This window comes from Bufo gargarizans, chromosome 8, assembly GCF_014858855.1.
Source record: "Bufo gargarizans isolate SCDJY-AF-19 chromosome 8, ASM1485885v1, whole genome shotgun sequence".
In the NCBI taxonomy this organism is placed as follows: domain Eukaryota; kingdom Metazoa; phylum Chordata; class Amphibia; order Anura; family Bufonidae; genus Bufo; species Bufo gargarizans.
Genome location: NC_058087.1, coordinates 60,437,463 through 60,464,852, shown reverse-complemented (window position 1 = coordinate 60,464,852; position 27,390 = coordinate 60,437,463). Strand labels below are relative to the sequence as shown.

Genomic DNA, 27,390 nt, shown 5'->3' with positions numbered 1-27,390 from the left:
AATGCCATACAGTTTTTGGAAGGCAGATTTTGCTGGACTGTTTTCTTTTTTTTTACACCATGTACCATTTGAAGCCCCCCTGATGCACCCCTAGAGTAGAAACTCCATAGAAGTGACCCCATCTAAGAAACTACACCCTTCAAGGTATTCAAAACTGATTTTACAAAGGGTTAAATGTCTTTAACCCTTTAGGTGTTCCACAAGAATTGATGGAAAATAGAGATACAAATTCGAAATTTCACTTTTTTGGAAGATTTTCCATTGTAATAATTTTTTTCCAGTTACAAAACAAGTGTTAAAAGCCAAACCAAACTCAATATTTATGGCCCTGATTCTGTAGTTTACGGAAACACCCCATATGTGGTCGGAAACAGCTGGGCAGGGCGCAGAAGGAAAGGAATGCCATACGGTTTTTGGAAGGCAGATTTTGCTGGACTGGTTTTTTGGACACCATGTACCATTTGAAGCCCCCCTGATGCACCCCTAGAGTAGAAAATCCAAATGGCCCCATTTTAGAAACCACGGGATAGGGTGGCAGTATTGTTGGTACTAGTTTAGGGTACATATGATTTTGGTTGCTTTATATTACACTTTTTGTGAGGCAAGATAAGAAATGGCTAATAGTAAGAAATAGCTGTTTTGGCACCGTTTTTATTTTTTGTTATTTACAACATTCATCTGACAGGTTAGATCATGTGGCATTTTTATAGACCAGGTTGTCACGGATGCGGCGATACCTAATATGTATACTTTTTTTAATTTATGTTAGTTTTACACAATGATTTCTTTCTTGAAGCAAAAAAAAAATCATGTTTTAGGCTGGTTTCACACAGGCGTTGCGGGAAAAGGTGCATATGCGTTGTGGGAACATGCACGATTTTTCTGCGTGAGTGCAAAACATTGTAATGCGTTTTGCACGCGCGTGAGAAAAATCTGCATGTTTGGTACCCAAACCCGAATTTCTTCACAGAAGTTCGGGTTTGGGTAAGGTGTTCTGTAGATTGTATTATTTTTCCTTATAACATGGTTATAAGGGAAAATAATAGCATTCTGAATACAGAATGCAAAGTAAAATAGGGCTGGAGGGGTTAAAAAAAATAATAATTAACTCGCCTTAATCCACTTGATCGCGCAGCCGGCATCTCTTCTGTCTTCTTCTTTGCTGTGCACAGGAATAGGACCTTTGATGACGTCACTGTGCTCATCACATAGTCCAATCACATGGTGAGGGACCATGTGATTGGATCATGTGATGTGACGTCACCACCGGTCCTTAGCCGGCAGCTCAACATTACAGAAGAAGACAGAGATCCGCAACTACGCGATCAAGTGGACTCGGTGAGTAATTTTTTTTATTTTTAACCCCTCCATCACTATTTTACTTTTCATTCTGTATTCAGAATGCTATTATTTTCCCTTATAACCATGTTATAAGGGAAAATAATACAGATTGGGTCCCCAGCCTGATCGTCACCTAGCAACCATGCGTGAAAATCACACCGCATCCGCACTTGCTTGCAGATGCTTGCGATTTTCACGTGGCCCATTCACTTCTATGGGGCCTGCGTTGCGTGAAAAACGAAGAATATAGAGCTTGCTGCGATTTTCACGCAACGCACAAGTGATGCGTGATTATCACAGCTCATGTGCACAGCCCCATATAAATGAATGGGTCAGTATTTAGTGTGGGTGCAATGCGTTCAACTCGCGCATTGCACCCGTGCGGAATACTCGCCCATGTGAAAGGGGCCTTAGTGTTTCCATAGTCTGAGAGCCATAATGTTTTCAGTTTTTGGGGGATTACCATGGGTAGGGTATGTTTTTTGCGGGATGAGATAACTGTTTTATTGGCACTATTTTGGGGTGTGTGTGACTTTTTGATCGCTTGCTATTACACTTTTTGTAAGGTGACAAAAAATTGTTTATTTAACAGTTTTTACATTTTATTTTTTCTGGTGTTTATCTGAGGGGTTAGGTCATGTGATATTTTTATAGAGCCGGCCGATACCAACGCGAAGATACCACATATGTAAACTTTTTTTTAATTTATGTACGTTTTACACAATAACAGCTTTTTAAAAAAAAAAAATGATGTTTTAGTGTCTCCATATTCTGAGCCATAGTTATTATTTTTTTTTTTGGGGCGATTGTCTCAGGTAGGGGCTCATTTTTTGCAGGGGTGACTGTTAGATTGGTACTATTTTGGTGGGCAAACGCCTTTTTAATCACTTGCTGTTGTACTTTTTGTGATGAAAGGTGACAAAAAATTGTTTATTTAGCACAGTTTTTATTTTTTACGGTGTTTATCTGAGGGGTTAAGTCATGTGATAGGTTTATAGAGCCGGTCAATACGGACGTGGCGATACCTAATATGTATACTTTTTTTTCCCCCTATTTTTTTAGCTACATTTGGGGAAAATTACGTTTTTTTTTTTTTTTTACTTGAAACTTTTAATTTTGGGGGGGGAAAACTTTATTTTTTCAACTTTTTTTTCACTTTATTTTTTGTTCCACTTTGGGACTTGAACTTTTTGGGGTCTAATCCTTTACAATGCATTCCAATACTTCTGTATTGGAATGCATTGGCTGTATAAGTAATACAGTGTGTATTACTCATACAGCTTCCAGCCTGTGAGATCCAGGGGGCTGGATCTCAAAGGCTCTTCACCGGAAGGCAGCATGATGCCTTGATTAGGCATCGCGCTGCCTTCCATGCCATCGGGTTCCCCCCACAGCCCCATGGGGACCAGATGGCACCGCCGCTGCACCAGGTAAAAGCTGCAAACCTGAATTGACGACACGGGGGGGGGGGGGGGGGGTCAAGGGACCCCCCCGCACATTTAGTCATGGTGCCTGCTCAATGATTTGAGTAGGCACCGTGTCACGATCACCGCTCGCTGGTGATCGGAACTATAGATGACGTACAGGTACGTCATGGGTGCCTAAGGGGTTAAATGGCTGTATTTCAAATGGCTGTATTTCAAATCCCTGATTCAAACCCCTGTATGTAGAGGGGGTATCTCACACGGTCTGAACCAGTGTAGGCCTGAGGTAAATATTTATTTGCCCAAAATGGCTGTATTTCAAATCCTGGAATCAAACCCCTGTATGTAGAGGGAGTATCTTACAGGGCCTGAACAAGTGTAGGCCTGAAGTAAATATTTATTTGCACAAAATGGCTGTATTTCAAATGCCTGTATTTCCAATCCCTGAATCAAACCCCTGTATGTAGAGGGAGTATTTCACAGGGCCTGAAACAGTGTAAGCCTGAAGTAAATATTTCTTTGCACAAAATGGCTGTATTTCAAATCCCTGAATCAAACCCCTGTATGTAGAGGGAGTATCTCACAGGGCCTGAACCAGTGTAGGCCTGAAGTAAATAATTCTTTGCCCAAAATGGCTGCATTTCAAATTCCTGAATCAAACCCCTGTATGTAGAGGGGGTATCTCACACGGTCTGAACCAGTGTAGGCCTGAAGTAAATATTTATTTGCACAAAATGGCTGTATTTCAAATTCCTGAATCAAACTCCTGTTTGTAGAGGTGGTATCTCACAGGCCTGAACCAGTGTAGGACTGAAGTAAATATTTCTTTGCACAAAATGGCTGTATTTTAAATGGCTGTATTTCAAATCCCTGAATCAAACCCCTGTATGTAGAGGGAGTATCTCACAGGGCCTGAACCAGTGTAGGCCTGAAGTAAATATTTATTTGCCCAAAATGGCTGGCTGTATTTCAAATCCCTGAATAAAACCCCTTTATGTAGAGGGTGTATCTCACACGGCCTGAACCAGTGTAGGACTGAATTCAATATTGGTGCATCAAATGGCGGTATTTAAAATCTCTGTATGTAACCAAAATGTATTAAAGGGGTTGTCCAAGTTATATTTATTGGACAAGGGGTTGTCCAATATCAGATCGGCGGGGGTCCGACACCCGGCACCCCCTCCGATCAGCTGTTTGAAGAGAAGGAGCGCGCGGTGTCAGCGCTGCCTCCTCTTCACTGTTTACCTTCTAGCCGTTGCATCTGCAGTGGTGAGCAGGTGTAATTACACCCAAGCCTTCCCATTGAAATGAATGGGACGGCTTGGGTGTAATTACACCTGCTCACCACTGCAGATGCAATGGCTAGAAGGTAAACAGTGAAGAGGAGGCAGCGCTGACACCGCGCGCTCCTTCTCTTCAAACAGCTGATCGGAGGGGGTGCCGGGTGTCGGACCCCCGCCGATCTGATATTGATGACCTATCCTGAGGATAGGTCATCAATAAATATAACTTGGACAACCCCTTTAAGGGTGTATCTCACAATGACATCTGCATCAAAGGCTGCCAACTAAATTTTTTGTGCCCAAACGAGTTTTTGTTTAACAACTGAATTTGACAGCAGTGTATAAGCCTGCAATTTCACACGTGCTAATGCTGCAAGGCCTGAAAATATTGTTTTTTGAAAAAAATAGTGTGTTTTTCAATCCCCAGAAAATGATGGGTGTATTTCTAGCTTAAATTGCACACTGACTAATCCAAATGTTGTAGATTGCCAAAAAAGTGTTTTTTTGGCAACAGACTATGAAAGCTGTTTATATTAAACTTGAATTTAACACTTGCAGATCTGGAAAATACATTTTTTGGGAGAAAAAAAAGGTGTGTTTTTCAAACCCCAGAAAGTAATGGGTGTATTTCTAGCTTAAATTGCACACTGACTAATCCAGATGTTGTAGTTTGCCCAAAAAATTGGTGATTTGCAATGTCCCAAAAGCTCAGATGCAGTGCTGGTGCAGGACCTGGGAACAGACCTGTTTGCCTGCAGTGATGGCATCCAGGGATCTTCTTTTTTCTCTGGGGAAGCATCGGCTCAGCATGGGGTGTCATGGCTACAGGAGCAGCTTGTTCTGGCATTAGGTGAGGAAGAGGTCACTCAGCAGGCTCCCACTTGTACGCCCCCTTACCGCTGCCGCCGACCACCTGCCGTGTCAGAAGCCCCAGCTTGCGTCCTCCGGTCCCCTCAGAAAATGAGCAGTGCGATTCCACCAAAGCCAGGATCGGGATGATTCATCATACACGGCGGGGGCCTGCTCCACGTGGTGCCCAATGTTCTTCTGTGTCTTCTGATCCCCGTGCCTCTACATCGCCGGCACCCACCCCTACAGCCACATCCCCACCTGGACCAGTGTCTGCTGTGCTCTCTCCTCTGCCTGTTCGGGGGGCAGTCTGCAATGCCTCCAAGAGCCTGTGCTGCCTCCTCCTCCTTCAGCTTCCTGTTCACGGAGGTGGCAATACCAGCACAGACCACTAGAGGGCGCGAGGAACCACAACTTGCTGCCGACATCCCTGAATCTGCCTCTCTTGTGCAACATGTAAAGCATAGGTCTGTGAAAGACCGCTTTGCGGAGCGTCTTGCAGTTGCTGTGGAGATGACGTCGCCTTATGACTATGCAAACAGTCTGAAAGATAGGGAGCTGCCACCTTCGCGTCCGCCATCTGACCTGACTGCTGTTCCGGATCCTGTCCTGAGTCAGCCGGGTGAGTCCACTGCGGTGTCTCTTCCCCTTTCTATAGCCTCTTCTATTTTGTCTTTGTTGAATGTGTTTGGGTCGTCACTTGTGCCACAATGGGGAGTTGCTGTGACACTGGGGAGGCTTTCGCGCAATTTTTAGCTGGAATTTAAAACTTTAAGCCCCCTGTTCTCCAGCCTCAGGTTTCGTCAGTGTTGGCGTGATTGGGTACTGCAACAGGTGAGGTGCTTTCAGAACCACTTAGGATGGGGGCAGCCGCAGGAGTTAATGTTCCGGGAGTTGCTGCGGGTGTCGGTGGGGAGGTTCAGCCTAATTTTGAATCAGTAGGGGCTTTAAAGGGAGTGAGTAACCCATCGGTGCATATGGTGGACGCGGCCCATGGCAGAGTTTTATGTTGGTTTTGACGGTCCTCTCAGGGCCCATTTAAACCAGGAAGTGGGGGAAAAAATATGGATAGAAGAGTATGTCGAGATATTTACCCTGCTCCCCCTTGAAAAACTTTATTTGGACAGAGGAAAACCGGATGTCAGTAAGAAATAGGAGGAAACGTGTCGGTATCGTTTGATACAGCTCATTTTTTCCAATTGGCTTCAGGCGTTCGCTATATTGGCCATTGTTATTGGTGAACGTGCTCCTCAGAATTGCTCGGCCCTTTTTTGTTACATGGGACTCGAAAGGTGAAGCTTAATCGGGTTTATGGTGACGTAGCCTGGCTCCAGTACGATGAGCAATTCTCGCAGAGCAAGGCAGTCTGTCCCTTTTTTGCGGTGGGACCACAAGGATATCTCCTTGTGGATGCGTTTGATGGTGGCTGCGCGGGCTCCTGCACAGCCTGTTCGTCCAGGTGCCAGGGGTTCACCCTCAGGGGCTGGGTCCCTGGCTAACCAGCGACCCAGTTGTTGCTGGCAGTTTAATGAGGGACATTGCGGCTTCGGGGCCTCCTGTCATTTTAAGCACGAGCGTGTGACCTGCGGAGGAATGCACACTCAAGCGAAGTGTTTTAGGTGCAATGCGAGGCCTCGTCCCGGCAATTCTGCTGGAAAAAGGGACGACAACTCTGAGATTTGAAGCGATGCTCCAGTTTTTAAGTGATTATCCAGACAGGGACTCTGCCCAGTTTTTGGTGAAAGGTTTTGGTTTTAAAATCTCTTTTGTGCCCAATGCACCGTTTTTTCGTCCTCGGAACCTGAAGTCAGCCCGACAGCACCGTCATGTGGTGGCGGATAAGTTAGCCAAGGAGGTGACCTTGGGATGAATGGCGGGTTCGTTTCTTGACTCGCCGTGGCCCCACTTGCGGGTCTCTCCTTTAGGAGTGGTGCCCAAAAAGGAACCCAATAAATTCTGACTGATCCATCCTTTGTCCTTTTGGCGGGGTTTTCCGTCAATTGGACAGGAGTTGAGTTTGGTAGTATAAATCTCTTTTGACCGGGCAATGGATTGGGTATGTCTGTGCGGGGCGGGAGCCCTCATGGTCAAGACTGATATTGAAACGGCTTTCCGTTTGTTACCAGTGCATCCTGAGAGTTTTCACCTTTTGAGTTGCATGTGGGATGACCGTTTTTTATGTCGATCGATATCTGCCCATGGGCTCCATTTCCTGTTCGCACTTTGAGGCGTTTAGCACTTTTTTGAATGGGTAGTACGAAGAAAGTCAGGTTTTCAGTCAGTGCTGAATTACTTGGATGATTTCCTTTGTATAGGTCCTGCTGCTTCTCGGCAATGTTCTCTATGGCTTCATACTGTCGAACAGGTGGCGCACCGTTTTGGGGTTCCTCTGGCCCCCGACAAAACTGTTGGGCCAGTGACACTGCTTTCCTTTTTGGGTATTGAGTTGGATTCCGTTGCTATGGAATGCCGTTTGCCTCTAGACAAGTTAACAGAGTTGCGTAACCTAGTTCACCACCTATCAGGGATGCGGAAAGTTTGCTTGCGACAACTTAAATCATTGTTGGGCAAGTTCAACTTTGCATGTTGCATTATACCGATGGGGGCATGTTTTTAGTCGACTGTTAGCGCTGGCTACGTCAGGGATCTGAAGCCCCTTACATTTCCTTCATTTAAATGTTGATCACAAGGCAGATCTTAGGGTTTGGGCAAAGTTTTTCGATTTGTTTAACAGTCAGTCACACTGAATATTAGGGAGTATGCTTCTCATTCATTCAGGATTGGGGCCACCACGGAAGTGGCTAAATGGGGTTGTTCGCAGGACTGGAGGTGGGAGTCTGGGAGATTCCTGTCCTATGTGCATCTGTCTAGTTTGTAAATTCATTATATTCTGTTCCTGGATTTAATTTTAACTTTTCTTCTTTTTAGCCTCTGGACATTGCCTAGTTTGGATCGTGGGCCACTCCTATGTATACTGGGGAGCCCTGCGTGCCGATGTACACCAAGATGGCAGGCGGCTTGGTTTCCCTAGGAGTGAGGTGAGCCTTACGTTGGATCGAAGTGCGAGGCTTGTTATGGGGTGAAGTGCTTTCAGAGTTGTATTTTTACTCACGGTTAGACAGGGCGCCTGATGTATTGGTTTTACATGCTGGTGGGAATGACCTCGGGGTTTGTTCTTTCAGGCAGCTGATCTGGGATATTACGTTCGATATCCTAAGATTGTTATCCTTGTTTCCAGGTATCTTGTTGGTATGGTCGGAAATGGTAGCCTGTTTGCGGTGAAGGTATGCTCGTTCAGTGGAGAAACTGAATAGAGCGAGGGGTAGGATTAATAAGGAGGTGTCCCATTTTGTTTCCCGTAACGGTGGGGTGGTGGTTCACCACAGAGACCTCAAAGTGCCTGATCGAGATATGATGAGATCAGATGGTGTGTATTTGAATGAGGTGGGCATGGACATTTGGAATATCTATTTACAGGAAGGGGTGGAGACGGCTGTCAAGGTGTGGCGGAATTCGCAGGCACAAGGAGTCGTGTCTACTTTTCTTGGCAAGGAGGAGGTCATGCATTGAATTGATTGAGGTGGTAGTTGGGGAACCATTGGAGAGATGGCGCTCCCCCCTCCCCAACAACGAGTGGTTTAAGGGATCGGTTTCCGGATACCAGAAGTTATCATCCCTGAGTCGGTGTGTTGCGACTGGGGATGTCAGGGAAACCATGACTTCCTCTCCTGACAATGTGTCTGGGTTTAATATGTTTCATGATGTTCATGATGTTTATAACATGTTCATTAATAAAGATGCTGCTGTGTTCAACTTTTCTCCTACTCTGCAATACCCTAGTCAAGTGAGGGGAACAAAGGGCAAAGCTACTGCAGGCCCGACATGGCAGGGTTTGCAGGGGAGAGTAGGAATGGAAGGGGTTAATAGTTAAAGTGGTGTTAAGGGCGTGGGGGTTAGGGATTGGGTCAAGCAAGGTCACATGGACCTGGGAGTGTGGATAATGCCTTTCTATCCTTTTTCTACACTTTGAATGATCTTTCCTAGTGTTGATTGAGCATGCTCGGCCGAACACCCTCTCCATGCTCGTCAGATTGCGGTATTCGGCCGAATACCGCATGTGCTCAAGTGCAAAGCTCGAGTCTCCTCCCTACACGTTTCTTGGCTGCTTCGCAGCCCAAAAACTTGCAGGTAAGTACTGCCCTCACTGTAATGCCATAGCCATGTTGGTTACTGGCATTAAATTGATTGGCTGGCTGGAACGCATCACCGGGTGCTATATAGCCGTCTACGCCAAACAGAATGAAAGCATTTCAAAGGCCAGTCATTTAGCAATGTTGGCATTCCAGGCTAGGGATCGTGGGTGGATAGGGGGGTACTTCCTCTTCCTCTCCAGTGTTTGGGAGATGGAGAGCTGAACGCTTCCGTGGGACATTGTGAAGATGCTTGGTGACCCAGGTGGTGGTGTTGCTGGCAGATCCTCTGTTTGCGGTGTGGTTCTGCTCAGGTTGAGAACGTTTATGCCTCGCTTCAGGCTGTGATTGCACAGTGTGCAAACCACTCGTGTCTTGTCGTCAGCACATTGTCTGAAGAACTGCCACACCAGTGGCTTTGGTGTGCTCGGTCCCTTGCTGCGGTGGGCAGTAGCAGGCATACTGTCCAAGGGAAGGCCGCTCTGCTTTTGCACCCTGCTCCCTCTTCTGCTGTGCTGGTGGCTCTGTGCGACCACCTCCTCTTCCTCCGAACTACATAGGTCACTCGCATAACCTTGATTCCATGTAGGGTCAAGGACCTCATCATCCTACATATCATCTTCCACCCAGTGTTTACCCCTGCCCTCCTTGTCAGTCTGCACACTTTTGAAAGGCCCAGCAGTTGGCACCTGTGTTTCGTCATCATCCGAGACGTGCTGCGATGGTCCTCCCATATACTCATCTTGAAACATAAGTGGTTGGGCATTGTGCACTCAATCTCTTCCACTTATGGGGCAGGGATAGGAGGACGGCCCTGGGAAATCCTGCTAACAGAGTCATCAAAAAGCAGAAGAGACTGCTGCATGACTTGTGGCTCAGACTGCTTGGCTGATTTGCAGGGGGTGAGGTGAAAGACTGATGGACATCGGCTGCAGGTGCCAACTCTGATATTTCACCAGGAGACTGGGTAGGAGACAATGTGAAGGAACTGGAGGCACTGTCAGCAACCCAATCTACTATCGCCTGTACTTGTTCAGGCCTCACCATTCGTAGAGCCGCATTAGGCCCTACCAAATACCGCTGCAGATTTTGTCGCCTACTCTTATCTGAGGCAGGGAGGGGTTTCACTTGTGCGTGTAGCTGGCACAGATCGACCACGTCCTCTCTGCAACAGGAGCTCCACCAGCAGCACCACGACCTGGGCCACATCCCTTATTTGACGCTCTCCTCATATTTCTCAAATTTAGGATCTTGCCCTAAATGGGTGTTTAATTAATAGCAGAATAGAACGACAGTATGTAAATGTTGTGCCTCAGCCTCACATGTACAGATGCAGACTAGGCCACAATTAAAGTTTTTTGCCCAAAAAGGGTGTTTTATTGATAGAAGAATATAACCACAGTATCTAAAGTGTGTATCTCACACTTACTAATACAGACTAGGCCGCAATTAAAGTTTGTTTTTCAAATAACTGAATAGAACCACAGTATCTAAAGTGTGTATCTCACAATGACATACACAGCAAAGGCTTATGTGGACAGCCAATGTGGACAAGCTCACGTTCATTAAAATGAACCAGGCATGGATCCCACAGGACTTGTCCGTACCTTGTGCAGAATAGACATTTATACCAGCCTCACCCAGCCATTGTTATACTGCAGCGCACTTTCTCATTGTTTTATTTTTTATATTTCCCAATTTTTTAGGGTGTACCCTAATTTAAACACCAACAAAAAAAATAAAACTGTGTTGGCTACCTCCTCCTCCTCTACCGCCGCTTCCACCTACACTGCTACATCCACCGCCTCCTCAACCTCCTACTCCATATGGACATCCACCTCCTATATCAAGATTATTTATTTATTTTTTATGTATTTTATATTTTTTTAAGTTCTTTCACTATCCACATTTGGTTGCTGAGTACTTGCAATGCTCTTGAGCACATTTTGCTGCCTTTTGCAGTGAAATATAATCAGTAAATACAACTTTGACATTGTTTGTGAAAAAAAAAACTTTTTTTTTGCCATAAAGTACCTTTGCGGCATTCACTGTATTTGTGTTGGTGAAAGAAAATCTGTTAAATCCATCTGTTTCATTGTTGGTGAAAAAAATATATATATCTTTGTCCAGAAAATACCTTTGCAGCCTGTGCTGCATATGTGACAGCCAGGCAAATAAATACACTACATTCATCTGTGGGGTGACATATTCACAGTTTGGTTTTTAAACTAACCCTGTGGCCTGCACTGCATATGTGACAGCCAGGCCAATAAATTCAGCAAATCCATCTGTTTGTGTGTGGGGTGACATTTCCACGGTTATCAGGCCAGTCATTCACAAGTGGCTTGAATGTTGGGTTCCTGCACCTACATAGGCCAGATACACAATTGTACAGCCAGGGCATGTGTGCAATACACAATTTTTACACCCCTGACACAGAAAGATAATTTATCTGTATGTTCAATCTGCGGCTGACCTTCCTACAGAGATTTTTTTTTTTTTTTTTTGTTTGTGGGCACAATAAATATAAATAATTTAATAATTAATCCGTCTGTTAGTTCGGTGGGCGACAAAATTTTTTTTTGTGAAGTACACCTGCACCTGCACATATGCCAGGGATAGTAATATAGTTAATTAGTCTCCGAGTCCAGGGGTTGACTTATTTGCATATATGGCTGTGATATATCCCTGTTCTAAATAGCGGACAGGGAAGTAACTTAAAAAAATTTGTCTGTTACATTGTTGGGTGACATTCACCAATTTTTGGCTGTGATATACCCCTGCTCTACATAGCGGACAGAGAAATAAATTAAAATAATTCGTCTGTTACATTGCTGGGTGACATTACCCCCCTAAAAGGATTTCTGACTAGGGTTGATCGGATTTTTGGACCCTGGACCCGAACCCGAAAATTTCAGTAAAAGTTTGGGTTCGAGTTTGGTGTTCGGCTATTTAATGGCGCTTTTTGAAAGGCTGCAGGGCAGCCAATCAGCAAGCTTTTTAACCTGTTTGCCCTTAGAAGCCATCACAGCCATGACTACTAATGGCATGGCTGTGATTGGCCAGTGCAGCATGTGACCCAGCCTCTATATAAGCTGGAGTAACGTAGCACTGCACGTCACTCAGCTCTTGCTAGTGTAGGGATAGAATGCTGCTGCTGTGAGGGAGAGAATAGGAAAGAATCTGATATCAGAACTTGTTGTTAACTCTGCGATTTACAGCAATTTTTATTTAATTTTTTTGTGCGGGTGCGATGCAACATTTTTGTACCCTGCCCTGAGCCCAGTGACACAGAAAAATAAGTCTTATCAGTCTGTTAGGTGGGCATCGGCGGCCATTTTGTGCAAGTTCAGTGCACCAGCACTGCATATGTGCCAGGGACAATAAATTAATCCTGTTCTTTTAGTTCAGTGGGCAACATATACCCATTTTTTTTAAGTGCACCTGCACTGCATATGTGCCAGGGGAAGGGGAAATAATATAGGCAATCTGTCAGTGAGTTCAGGGACCCAGGGGGTGACATTTTCAAAAAAAATTTTTATGTAAAGTACCCCTGTGATACATATGAGTGTAATCAATTCAGTAAATCCATCTGTTAGATTCTGGGGGAGACAAATATTTTTTTTTAGCTAAAAGTACATTTGTGCCCTGCACTGAATTTGTGATAGTGAAAGAAAATGAGTTAAATCCATTTCTTTCATTTGCGGGTGAAAAAAATCATATTTTTTTTTTGGCCAGAAAGTACCTTTGCGGCCTGCACTGGAAACCTTATAGTGAAATAAAATCAGCAAATCCATTTGTTTCACTGTATGGAAAAAAATATATGATTTTTTCACCCAAACTTTGCGGAATACGCTGCATTTCTGACAGTCCAATACAACCGTTAAATACTGCTGTTATGTTTTTGTTTGAAACAAACACCCTTTTTGTGCTAGATAGTACATTTGCAGCCTGCGCAAAGTATTTGTATTAAATTAACTGTCACACTGTTGTGCGACCTCAAGAATTTTTTTCTCTTTATGACACCGCCACCGCCTTACTGTCAGTGAACTTAATTGTTGACTATTGGTGGTTACATTGTCACCTGACATAAACCATCTGTTAGTTTGTTAGGGTGAATGCAAAGAATGAATAGAGTGTCAAATAAGGGACGTGGCCCTGGTCGTGGTGCTGCTGGTGTTGGTGGAGCTCCTGTTGCAGGGAGAAGACGTGGTCGATCTGTGCCAGCTACATGCACAAGTGAAACACCTTCCTCAGGTGCGAGTAGGCGACAGAACCTTCAGAGTTATTTGGTAGGCCCGAATGCCGCTCTAAGAATGGCGAGGCCAGAACAAGTACAGGCGATAGTAGATTGGGTGGCTGACAGTGCCTCCAGTTCCTTCACAATGTCTCCCACCCAGTCCCCTGCTGAAATATCAGAGTTGGCCCCTGCATCCCATGGCCATCAATATTTCACCTCACCCCCTTGCAAATCAGCCAAGCAGTCTGAGCACCAAGTCATGCATCAGTTTCTTCTGCTTTTTGATAACTCTGCTAGCAGGGTTTCCCAGGGCCATCCACATAGCCCCGCCCCAGAAGTGGAAGAGATTGAGTGCACCGATGCCCAACCACTTATGTTTAAAGAGGAGTACATGGGAGGACCACCGCAGCACGTCTCGGATGATAACGAAACACAGGTGCCAACTGCTGTGGCTTTCTGCAGTGTGCAGACCGACAAGGACGGCAGGGGTGAAGATTGGGTGAATGATGATGTGGAAGACGATGAGGTCCTCGACCCCACATGGAATCGAGGTCATGCGAGTGACCTGTGTAGTTCGGAGGTAGAGGCGGTGGTCGCACGGAGCCATTCGGCACAGCAAAAGAGGCAGCAGGGTGCAAAAGCGGAGCGGCCGTCTCCTAGACAGTACACCTGCTACTGCCTACCGCACCAAGGGACCGAGCACACCAAATCCAGCTCCAAGGAGTTCCCTGGCATGGCAGTTCATCAGACAATGTGCTGAAGACAAGACATGAGTGGTTTGCACGCTGTGAAGCGAGACATAAACGTTCCAAACCTGAGCACAACATGCATGACCAGGCATTTAAGTGCAAAGCACGAGCTGCAGTGGAGTAGGCACCTCAAAAATTAAGACAGGTCTCTGGCTCCTTCTGCTTCCTCTTCCTCTTCTTGCTTCCACCCCGCAAATAAAGGATGCGCCAGCAACGCCACCACCTCGGTAACCAAGCATCTCCACAATGTCCCATGTAAGCAAAACACTGGTGTGAAAGAGGAAGTACCCACCCGCGATCCCTGGCCCTGAATGCCAGCATTTCGAAATTCCTGGCCTTTGAAATGCTATCATTCCATTTGGTGGACACGGACAGTTTTAAGAATCTCATGGCGGTGGCCTTCCCACAGTACGTTGTGCCCAGCCGCAACTACTTTTCCAAGCGAGCCATCCGTTCCCTGCACAACCAAGTGGGGGACAAAATCAGATGTGCACTGCGCAACGCCATCTCTGGCAAGGTCCACCTAACTACGTATACGTGGACTAGTGAGCACGGACGGGGACGTTATATCATCCTAACAGCACACTTGGTAAATGCAGTGGTGGATGCGCCTGAGGTGGATAGAAGTTTGGCGCATGTCCTCACACCACCAAGGAATGCAGGATGTTTCTCTTTGCCTCCTGCTGCTTTCTCCTCCTACTCCGCTTCCTCATCCTCTACCGCCTCCTCATCCGGTCAGCGTAACACCGTCACCACCAACTACAGTACAGCCAGGGGTAAACGACAGCAGGCAGTTTTAAAATGTATCTGTTTGGGGGACAGACCCCACACCACGCAGGAGCTGTGGACGGGCATGGAACAACAGACCGATGAGTGGTTGGTGCCAGTGAGCCTGGTGGTGTGCAATAATGGGCGAAATCTCGTATCAACTCTGGGCATATCCCTTGCCTGGCGCATGTGCTGAATTTGGTGGTGCAGAAACCCCAATATTTCAGAGCTGCTGCAAAAAGTGCAGGCCGTCTGTGTGCACTTTCGGCGTTCTCACCCTGCTGCTGCTCGCCTGTCTGCGCTGCGTAACTTCGGCCTTCCCACTCACTGCCTCATTTGCAACATAACCACAAGGTGGAACTCCACCTTGCACATGCTGGCCAGACTGTGCGAGCAGCAGCAGGCGATAGTGGAGTTTCAGCTGTAGCACGCACGGGTGAGTCGCTTTGCGGAACAGCACCACTTAACCACCAATGAGTGGGTTTCCATGTGAGACCTGTGTGCCTTGTTGCATTATTTCGAGTACTCCACCAACATGGCCAGTGCCGATGACGCTGTTCTCAGTGTTACTATCCCACTTCTATGTCTCCTTGAAAAAACGCTTCGGGCGATGATGGAAGAGGATGTGGCACAGGAGGAGGAGGAAGAGGGATCATTTACAAGGGTTTCAGGACAGTCATTCACAAGTGGCTCAGAGGGTGGGATCCTGCACCAACATACGCCAGGTACACAATTGTCCAGCCAGGTCACAGTTCTAGAGGATGACGAGGTGGAGGATAAGGAGATGGAGGAGGAACCGTGTTCACAGCAGGGTGGCACCCAAACCAGCTCATGGCAATAACTGGTGCATGGCTGGGGGAGAAACAGAGGACAAAGACGATACACATCCCACAGAGGACATCTTGTCATTGCCTCTGGGCAGCCTGGCACACATAAGCAATTACATCCTGCAGTGTCTCCACAGCGACCGCCAACATGGCCACATTCTAACTTGTGCTGATTACTGGGTGGCCACGCTGCTGGATCCCCGTTACAAGGACAATGTAATGTCCTTAATTCCGTCACTGGAGCGTGATCATAAGATGCGCGAGTACAAGCACACGCTGGTAGATGCGCTGCTGATGGCATTCCCACCTGACAGCAGGGGCTCAGTGGAAGCACAAGGCAAAGGCTGAGGAGGAAGACGAGGTCGCCAAAACAGCTGTGGCACCACCAGCACCTCAGAAGGCAGGGTTAGCATGGCCGAAATGTGGAAAAGTTTTGTCAGCACACCACAACAACCAGCACCATCAGTTGATATGGAATGTCTTAGCAGGAGGCAGCATTTCAGCAACATGGTGGAGCAGTATGTGTGCACACACCTAGACTGATGGGTCTGCCCCCCTTCAACTTCTGGATCTCCAAATTGGGCACATGGTCTGAGCTTGCCCTTTACTCTTTGGAGGTGCTGGCCTGCCCTGCAGACAGTGTATTGTCTAAAGGTGTGTTTAGCATGGCAGGGGGCATTATCACAGACAAGCGCAGCCGCCTGTCCACAGCCAAGCTCACGTTTATTAAAATGAACCAGGCAGGGATTCCACAGGACTTGTCCATACCTTGGGCAGAAAAGACATGTATACCAGCCTCACCCAGCCATTGTTGTACTCCAGCGCACTTTCTCTTTTATTTTTATATTTCCCAATGTTTTGGTGTCTACCTAAATTTAAACCTTTTTTTTTTATAATACAATAAAATAAAAACCAGTGTTTGCTACCTCCGCTTCCACCTACACCGCCACATCCACTGCCTCCTCAACCTCCTACTCCATATGGACCTCTTCCTCCTAGGTCAAGATTATTATTATTTTTTTTTACATATTTTTTTATTTCAAGTCAAATGTTAATTAGAACTCAGAAAAAGATTAACAGAAGGTAAAAGAATTCCACGTACCTTGTCATACCAACTTGAGTCCAGACCTTGAGATGAAGTTCAATGGCAGCTTTACTTGAATAAAACTTTTTCATAGAAAGAAAGCAGCTGCCACATTAAGCAAAACACAAGAGGCACCAGAGCTAGGAGTCACTTCCCTGCACACTGGATGCAGCGACGGCCGTTTCGCACACTATGCACTTCGTTAGCCTGCTACAGGTGTATGCACCTGCACTCCACCTCTTAAAGCACTTTACGTCAAGGCATCAGCTGTGCAATCAGTGACGCCCTCCTGGTGCTGATACACATTGGTTAAAAACAAACTGCTACATTGTCCCCAACGGGTCTATTGATTCTTCCAGCTCAAATAGAATATTGGCTCCCTCATTGGGACGGTGGATACGGGACAATCAGTTCTATGACACGTTTAGGTGTTTAAATGCAAATTCTAGGGAATATAGCTTCTACTCTGCTAGACATAGATCATTCTCCCGAATTGATCTGTTTCTTTCAGACAGATCTCTTTTGCCTAAGATTTCCAAATCTTCAATTGGGAAGACATCTTGGTCGGATCATGCGCCCATATATTGTTCTATCTCCCAAATCTTACCGACAAACACACAAAGATTGTGGAGAAACAATACTTTTCTTCTCCGTCATCCCACGTATCAGGCACGTACAAAATCAGCTTTGATGGAGTATTTTTCCCTCAATAACACAAGTGATGTTAGTAACTTTACTATCTGGCAAGCTCATAAAGCGACTATTAGAGGAGAACTGATTAAACAAAGCTCTCACTTCAAAAAAACAAGGGAAGCTAAACTGACATCCCTCCTAGATGAAGAAGCCAGACTGGAAAGACAACTTAGCTCAGACCCGTCCTTACTACTACATAAAACATTAATGTCTCTCAGACATGAAATTCACTCTACCCTCCAGATGGATTATGATAGACAGCTAACCTCTATGCGTCTAGCGTATTACAAGTCATACAATAAACCAAGTAGATTAATGGCGAGGAAAGTAAAACCGCTGGCCCAAAAAATTAATATTCCTTTTATACTAGCCCCAGACAAGATATCTAAAATCACTCATCCAAATAAAATAGCAGAAGCATTCAATCAGTACTATTCAAAGCTATACAACCTTAACAAAGATGCTTCCACTCACCAACCATCCACAGAAAGCATTGACGCTTTTCTCCAAAAAATTAATTTGCCCTCTTTAAACTCTGAACAACTAACGGAACTAAATTCCCCAGTCTCCATTTTCGAAATAGAAAGTATTATTAAATCTCTTAAAGCTAACAAGTCACCCGGTCCGGATGGATTTTCCAACGAATACTATCAGATATTCTCCTCCGTTTTGCAGCCACATCTAGTGAAACTCTTTAATGGAGTCTTACTTGGGGACCAATTTCCATCTGAAATGCTGCAAGCCACCATCGTCACCATACCTAAACCGGGGAAAACACATGACTCCCCCGCAAATTTCCGCCCTATCTCGCTTCTTAACTGTGATATTAAGCTTTATGCCAAATTACTCGCTCATAGACTTATGAAATTTATGCCTATAATAATTCACAGCGATCAAGTAGGCTTTACGAAGGGCAGAGAGGCCCCAGATGGGACTAGGAGGATGCTGGGTTTATTGCAGAAAGCTGGGTCCATGGCGTCGCCTTCTTTGCTTCTTACCCTGGATGCAGAGAAGGCGTTCGACCGGATCCACTGGGGATTTGCATCAGCAGTTCTAGATAAATTTGGGTTTAATGGCTATATAAAGAATGCGATTTTAGCTCTTTATACTTCCCCCTCAGCTAGAGTATTGGTAAATGGGTCCTTATCATCCCCTTTTTTAATTACAAATGGCACTCGCCAGGGTTGCCCCCTTTCGCCTTTCCTTTTTTTAATGGTTATGGAGCCTTTTGCAGAAATGATAAGGGTGTCAAGCGAGATTAGGGGTATCCCAGCCGGTAACCGCCAACATAAAATAGGACTGTTCGCGGATGACGTCATCCTTTCAATCACTGATCCCATCCCTTCCTTAAGAGCGGCTTCTCAGATTATTAAAGAATTTGGAGAGGTATCGTATTATAAGGTTAACGAGTCCAAATCCCAAATGCTAGCTATAAAAGTCCCTCCACCCTTGAAAGAGTTATTAGGAAAAGAATTCCCTTTCCAATGGGCAGAACAATCTATTACATATTTGGGTGTCCAATTGTGCTTTCCTCTATCTAGAATAGTAAAGTATAACTACGATACAATGTACAAATCTCTTCAAGCCGACTTGATCAGATACTCCAAAATAGAATTGTCCTGGCTGGGACGAATAACAATATATAAAATGATGATTCTACCAAAAATTCTATATCTGTTCAGAACACTTCCTATTCCCATCCCTGCTTCAGTCATAGCTAAGTTTAAGACTCAAATGCTTTCATTCATATGGAACAAAGGTCCTCATAGAATTGCAGCCTCTATACTTTATAACCACAGGTCCAATGGAGGCCTAGGTGTCCCTAATCTTCAGGGGTATTACAACTCCTTTATCTTAAAACAGCTAAAACTTTGGCTTAGCACAGAGCAATATCCAAGCTGGAAACAGATAGAAATGGATCTTAATAAGGGGAAGACTCTCCGTTCACTTCTGCTATTACATGCAAAGGATAAGAAATTTCCGCTACCCACAGCACCGACAATGAAAGCCACTATCCAAACATGGAAAATAATGTTACAGAAGGATGAGCCTAAAGTGCCGGTGAAAACCTTGCAGATCCCTGTAGAAATTCTGCAATATTATATTCCAGACATCTCGGTGAGCGGGTGGCGGAAAGCTGGGATTAGGGTATTGAATGATTTCTATGAGGGAGATACTATTAAGTCCTTTACATGTCTGAAATCCTCACATAATCTACCGGACTCTTATAGCTACCAGTTTACTAGAATAACCCACTTTTTAGTTAAAGGACCTAAAAGGGAAGTAAATGTCCCGATAATTCTGCTCCATACAGCACTTGGCCCACAAGGAATTCCTCAGGTGCCTACAAAGGTTATATATAATTACGTGACAAATGATGACCACTTTACTAAGAAAGCACATTTACTTAACTGGGAAAGGGATTTTAAAATCTCTTTTCCCCTGGCTAAATGGCAGATTGCGATTAGAACTACACACAAAGCCACAAGAAACGCTAATCTGGTTGAAGGGTATTTAAAACTCCTAGCACGGTGGTACTTCACCCCAGTCAAACTTGCCAGATTCTATCCTAACTTTGAAAATACATGTTGGCGATGCCAAGTGAAGCCTGGTAATTTGATCCATATTTTTTGGGATTGCATTGGACTCCGCACCTTCTGGGTAGAAGTAAATAAACTAATTGAAGATGTCTTAGGACGGAGTCTAATGCTATCCCCAGCTATGGCACTTTTGTCATTAGGCATTGACACAATCCCCCCCCCAATTTAGACCTTTATTATGTCATATTTTATTAACAGCTAAATTATTGATTGCTAAACATTGGAAATCATCTAGGAGCCCTTCCGTGAACGAACTAGCAAAAAGGATATCCACAAATGTCATTTTTGAACATTTATGGGCACAAAGAACGAACAGGTTAAAATTTTTCTATACTTCCTGGTCTCCTTGGCTGGCTAAATTTCCTATGCCTCAGTAATCAATCTCCTCTGTATGCTCTTGTGCATTTCCCAGGGATACCCTGAATTGGCCTAATATAGGTAGGAAATTATATGTCTATGGATGCTTCTCAACAACACCATCTCTCTCATTTTTCTTTTTCTTGTTCTTTCCCCCCCCCCCCCCTCCCCCCTCATGACTTACCTTCGGGTGACTTACTGAATTGGTTCTTTATTTTTGTTACCCTAAGTTCTATGTTGGCAGCACCCGAGCGGGTGCCATAGGACTTTCTACATTAACAAAAATGTTGTCAATTTACCAAAATGGTGGCTGCGCCCACCAATTATCGAGTTTAAATGTTTGAAGAACTCTTGTGTGGCTGCGTCCACAATATGTCGTTGTCACTTGCTATACATTTTGACAATAAAAATTTCTTGAGAAAAAAACTAAAACAAACTGCTACATTCAACATATTTTGTCACAGAGCATTTATGCAAGTTACAACAAAACTCTACAATCCAGTCTATCATTCAAGCCTGAATTTCCTGTAGCCTGTGTCAGCAATATCCATCGCGCTTCACACTGCAATAATTGCCGATGTCTATCTCCTCCATTCAAGGGGGGAGAAACAGACTCATTCCCTGCAAATTTTAATGAACTCCCACATCTCCGGCGTGCACTTCCCTAAAATGTTCAAAGCCAAGCTACAGAGTGGAAGCAGCGGTTGGTGTCCAGAGGGTACCCAGAGCATGAGGTGAATGCAAAAAGTGCTGAGTGATTTTTCTCAGCATGATTTATTGAAAAAAATCAAAAGGAAATAAAAAACAATTCACGAAAAGGGGACATGGAAACGAGGATAAAGAACTGGACAGTTTTATCTTTACCTTCAGGTTCAGCCTAATGGCCAAAAAAATACGGTCAGTCATTTTCTGCAATTGGAATATTTTGGAGAGGGATTCATCCCTAGCAATGATCACTAAGAATAAACCCTGTATCTCCTTTAGAAGGTGCCATACCATAAAAGACAAAATAGTGAGAAGCAGATTTGTCACTCCTCCAAACACCACCTGGCTTACTAGGAATGTCCCTATAGGAAATTTCAGATGTGGGTGCTGCTCCCTGTGTAGACGGAACTCTCAATCAAAATTTATCAAGGTGGCTGGTTTGAACTATAAAGTTTGCAGCTTGATGAACTGCCGCAGGCCCACAGCACATATGTTGTGTACATGGTGACCTGCGGTTGCAGGCGGTTTTATATTGGCAAGACGATTCGCTCCATGTTTGAACGTGTTAGAGAACATGCAAGTTCAGTAGACACAGGGAAGGGCTCCCCCAGACTCATTGAACATTTTTAGGGAAGTGCTCGCTGGAGATGTGAGTTCCTTAAAATTTGCAGGGATTAAGTCTGTTCCTCCCCCCTTGAATGGAGGAGATAGACATCGGCAATTATTGCAGTGTGAAGCGCGATGGATATTGCGGACACAGGCTACAGGAAATTCAGGCTTGAATGATAGACTGGATTATAGTGTTTTGTTGTAACTTGCATAAATGCTCTGTGACAAAATATGTTGAATGTAGCAGTTTGTTTTTAACCAATGTGTATCAGCACCAGGAGGGCGTCACTGATTGCACAGCTGATGCCTTGACGTGAAGTGCTTTAAGAGGTGGAGTGCAGGTGCACACACCTGTAGCAGGCTGACGAAGCGCATACTGAGCAAAATGGCCGTCTCTGTAGCCAGTGTGCAGGAAAGTGACTCCTAGCTCCGGTGCCGCGTGTGTTTAGCTTGATGTGGCAATAAAGCAATATCTATATTTCCACGATGGTGAATGCCACCCGCTTTCTTTCTATGAAGAAGTTTAATGTCCTGGACTATTGTCTGTTTGGGCTTGTGCACCACTGAGATCGTGATATTGAAGGAGAGCTATGTGGGATCTACAGTCCCGGGTTGTTGTGGGATAGATGTGGAGTGTGCCGCTCAGAATCCTACTTAAAGTGTAATTTGTATTTACTTGAATAAACATTTCTCCAGACAGTTTCAGGCTTTGTCTTGGTTCCAGCAGGCTTTAGCATTAAACTTGGAGGCAAACTCAACATTGTTATATATCTTTCTCTCTGACTCTGCTCTACTGACAGGCTGGCTGTATAACTCAGCTTCTTTTGTATGCTGCACTTCTTCTCTGTAGTCTCAGCTGAGGAACTAATCTTTGGGCTCTTAAAGGCTTCTATGCTTCAGCCTCCATGGCCAGCATAGCTTAGGGTGCTCTGGCTGGCATAGGCATGTCCAGCAGAGACATGACCCTGCACACCCTTCCCCTAGATGTAGGTGAACTAGACTAACTCTAACTGGTCCACACCCTTCCTGGAGGAAGTAGGACTAGCCCACTCATCTCCAGAGGGGGGTATGAATGGAATGGTAAGTTCCATTTTTCTAAGATAGCTCTGCCGTGTTTGCTGCCAGCTGCTGATGAACCAGGCATATCACATGAACCTAACAGTTGCAAACAGATTAGGAATGCACAGATATACACAAGATGACATTATATTAGCCCATTAGAGATAGTAGCAGGGTGCAGTAGTGGTGACACCACTCTGGGGTGTTACAAATGTTAACCCATCTTGTTGGAAAAAGCAGGTCATTTTTTCTTTTGGTGTTTGTTGTAAAACTGTTCAAAGATGTCCAGGTTAATTTGCAGCATTTACTGTTGATTTTAAGAAAATTGGGACCACCATTCGTGTTCATGACACTAAGCCCCAAATGCCAATTTTCTGGGATTTCACATGATCTGATAAACTAAACTAAGCTTTGTCGGTCATGAAGTACAGCAGTGGGTCCAAATGTCTGTCAGCTACCAAGAACAGTAATTTACGCGTTTAGCTTTGTCAGACTCTTTCGGTTCCTACGCACACGTTATTCGGCATGGTTCCAGGTTCAGAGATTTCTGCACTTGCTGACATGCCGTTCGTGATACACCAACTTGCTGAGACTGTCTTTGAGTTGAATTTTGGGGGCTACATGCAATCTGCTGCTGAATTTTATGCACAACTTCAGCCATCCTGATTGATGTAGGCCTCGGTTTCTTCATGTTTGCAACAGAGCCAATTCTGAACCAGACTCTGAATAATACCAGGTTTAGCTGGTGGTTTTGTTGCTGGGTTCTTATAGGCAAAGGTCTCTTGCGTTTCCTTAATCGATCTGCTTCGCACATAGCATTCCACAATCACTATTTGCTGGGAGAGCACCATCTTTCTGACACAATAGGCCACTATCAAACTGAATAATAAATCGGCCTTAGGCTACTTTCACACTAGCGGCAGGACGGATCCGACAGGCTGTTCACCCTGTCGGATCCGTCCTGTCGTTATTTTGCCATGCCGCCGCTCCCCCCCATTGACTATAATCGAGACGGAGCGGAGCTCCGGCGCAGCACGGCAGTAGGCTTCCAGACTAAAGGTACTGCATGTCTAACTGTTTTGTCCGGTGGCCTCTCACCTCGAACTGCCGTGCTGTGCCGGAGCTCTGCCCCCTTCCCCATTATAGTCAATAGGGACGGAGCGGCGGTCCGACAGCACTACAAAATAGCGGCAGGACGGATCTGACAGGGTGAACAGCCTGTCTGATCCGTCCTGCTACTAGTGTGAATGTAGCCTTAGTTGCCCATAGGAACCAAGGCTTTGAAAAAATGAAAGCTGAGCTCAGATTGGTTGCTATTAACAACTAAAACAGATTTACTATTAAGCAGTTTGATTGTATATGAAAAATAACCTATATAGAAAGATACGTTTTATTTTAGAAGACCAATATCACAGTAAAAAGTTTAATAAGCACATATAAGATACTGATGCCATTTCTATGATGTTGCTGAATAAATCTTATTGTTTCAGATTCCGAGAGATACTTGGAGAAGAGGCTGATTCTGTCCGGCTGAATGTGCTTGTAAAACACTTCTGCGTCTTTGCTTGCAAACATTAAGATGGAGACCTGCTGAATCTATACATAAGAAGAAGTTTTCTTTTTTCATATTATCCTGAACAGAACTAATATGAGTAAAATAAAAAAATAATTAAAGAGCGTGTGTCAGCAGTTTTGACTATCCCAAACCGGCTACATTCCTAGGAGAGCAGTCCAAATAGACATTTTGTGGAGCTTTTATTAGTTCACTAGCAGAAGGACCCGGCTTTGCACGGGTATACTTCATCCATTTCATTTGATGTTTCTGTGTGTCGTTAAAAGATATCCACAGTATCCCCCATAACAGTGACCTCTACAGCACCCTGCCCTCTTAACAGTGAACTCCACTGCCCCTCTCTCCTTAACATTGACCCCTCCATAGTGCCCCGCCTCCTTACAATGGGACGTCTACAGCAGCTCGTCCCCTTAACTTTGAGCTTCATAGCAGCCCACCCCTTTAATAGTGAGTTTCACAGCACCTCACTTCCTTGACATTGAACTTCTCAGGGGCACCCCCCCCCCCCCGTTAACAGTGACTTATACAGCACTCCACCCCTTTAACAGTCACCTTCCCAGTGCCCGTCCCTTTAACAATGGCCTCCACAGTGCCCGCCCCTTTAACAGTGACCTAGACGGGGCCCATTCTGTCTCAACAATTTTAATAATGATAGGCTATGGTGTCGCACTGTGACATGCAACATGTTGCGCCCGCGACACAAAAAATCCATCCTAGATGGATGCATGTAGCAATGTAGTTGTACCCTATGTTTCGAGCGACTTGGGTTGGCTGGGTTTTAATGGCAACCTGGAGTAAAGCTGTGTGTGTGTGTGTGTGTGAAGAGTAAGGACCTGCGAGCTTCTATTGGCTGATAAGGGACATGTGACCGTGTGTATGGCAGTTGGCATATGAAGAGAAAGACTTGTGCAGCCAGCCAGTCGCAGGGGCAACACGTGAATGTTGGTGCATGGTGGACCGATGAGGGGCCAAATCATATAACACACAGTTCATCAGTTTACTCACTGTTAGCAGCCTACCTGGGCTGGCAGCACAGTGTTGAGGTGGACAGTACGAAATCCTCTGGGGCACGCTCTGTGGTAGGAAGAATCAGCCAAGGTGGTGATTGAGGTGCCCTTGATGTTAGGGGTGCTTGTTGCGGCTGAGTCCCTTGATGGTTTTTACCGTTAATGGTGGTACAACCATAGGTAATAATAATGAGGTACGTAGACAGTGGTAAGATGCAACTCACAACTTTTACTTTGGATGTCTTTTAGTTGCAGTAGTACAAATATGCAGTCTCTAGATGGTACAGAGTAAATTCTGCAAATCCACAGTTTTAGGCTTGTCAGGTTTCTTGGTTTTTTGGAGCAGTTGGTTACTTCTACGTTAGTGGAACTTCTGGTGAGGTGGCCGGAGGCTATGGTATCCTTCACCTAAATTATCCCAAAGGTCCTTTATGCCTGGGTTTCAGCTTTTATCCTTTGGATGAATTTAAATTTGTCCTTCTCTCTTGTCCCTTTCTGGACTAAGACTTATTTTTAGAGCTGAAGTGCTGGATCTGCACCTTTTCACTCTCTGATCTTTACACTGACCTGTGGTCTCACTCTATTCAACCTCCACTAACCTGAACTGATCTGTCTCACTAGGCCTGACCTGGGTATATATAGGACCTGAACTTTATCCCCATCTAGTGGTGGGATGTACAAATTGCACCTAATAGGCCTGTTAACAGGGATTCTGCAGATACAGAAATGCAAAGTTATACCATACTGTACAATGCAATTGTTAGGATCAAAAAGTACTTTTAAGCAGTGCCCACACACACGTAGTGGGACGCTGCACTTGCAGGCTTGTATTGGCTAATGGAGGGCATTTTTTGGAAATATCTCAGGAATGGTACGTCCTACAGAGATGAGACCCCCACAAGATTTCTTTCCAGGTAGCAAGGGATGTGTATACCAATCGATGGTTGCGTTTTTGAGTGATCGCGGAACATACATGCACACATACACACACACATATATATATATATATATATATATATATATATACGTCCTTTTTTATATATACAGATTGCTTTTATTTTATTAGTAGTTTGAATATAAATTTCATTCTACCAGTTTCTGCTCCCCGAGTGCCCAGGAGGAGAATGTTTGCTGTGAAGTGCCTTTTGCATTGAGCTGCTTCACAGAGCCATCACTTTGCAAGGAATAACAGCTATAATTGTCTGGTGGTTGGATGGTAACGATGTGACTCAGAGAAGAGGATTGGGCTATGAAACAGCTCACTGAAGAGATCACAGCACCTCACAGTACCTCACAGTGAAACACTGCCTCCTGGGCAATTGCAGGAGCAGATCCTATCAGAATAAAAGTTAATATTTACACTACTCCTGATAATAAAAGCTCCACAAAGGCATTTTTGTCCTGCTTGCTAGTGATGAGCGGCAGGTGCCATATTCGATTTCGACAAAATTCGCGAATATTCGATAGAATATTCGTTTTATATTCGTCGAAATCGAATATTCGTCATTATTCTTGTTATCGCGATTAATATGCGATTTAAATAATCGAATTTCGATTTTAACTTAAAGGCTACTCTCCTATTGAAATAGCAATGCGATTATTTCAAGTTATAATAATCGAATTTCGATTTTAACTTAGCACTGCTATATTCCATATTCGTTAATTCTAGCCTAATATGGAATATAGCAGTGCTAAGTTAAAATCGAAATTCGATTATTATAACTTGAATTAATCGAATTGCGATTTCAACTTGGACCTGGTTTACTATGGTTGGCTTGGTAGAATTAGCGAATATGACGAATATATTCGTTATATTCCACAAAACGAATATGGCGAATGTATTCGTTATATTCCACAAAACGAAGATAACGAAATATTCTCCATCTTCGTTTTAGCTACCTATTCATCAACTTCGCTAATTCTAGCAATCATATAGGAAAGTTTACTATAGAGACAGCTAAGTTTAATTCGCTATGCGATTATATGACTGCTTTTTAAAAAAAAAACAAATGGAATAATTATAATACCTGAT

At 44.6% G+C, this 27,390-nt stretch overlaps 1 protein-coding gene across 4 annotated transcripts in view; it reads left to right on the top strand.

Annotated features, from left to right (window-relative positions):
- Positions 1-24,470, top strand: part of LOC122945262 (probable S-adenosylmethionine-dependent methyltransferase CRG1) — a 142,093-nt gene extending 117,623 nt beyond the window's left edge. Inside the window, exon 6 of one of the 4 annotated variants that reach the window (XM_044304281.1) lies at positions 24,269-24,470. In XM_044304281.1, the coding sequence (XP_044160216.1) occupies positions 24,269-24,356 (88 nt within the window). In that variant the 3' untranslated portion in view covers positions 24,357-24,470. The remainder of the gene's footprint in view (positions 1-24,268) is intronic. The other 3 variants (XM_044304282.1, XM_044304283.1, XM_044304284.1) reach the window with 3 other exon arrangements.
- Positions 24,471-27,390: the final 2,920 nt, after the last annotated feature.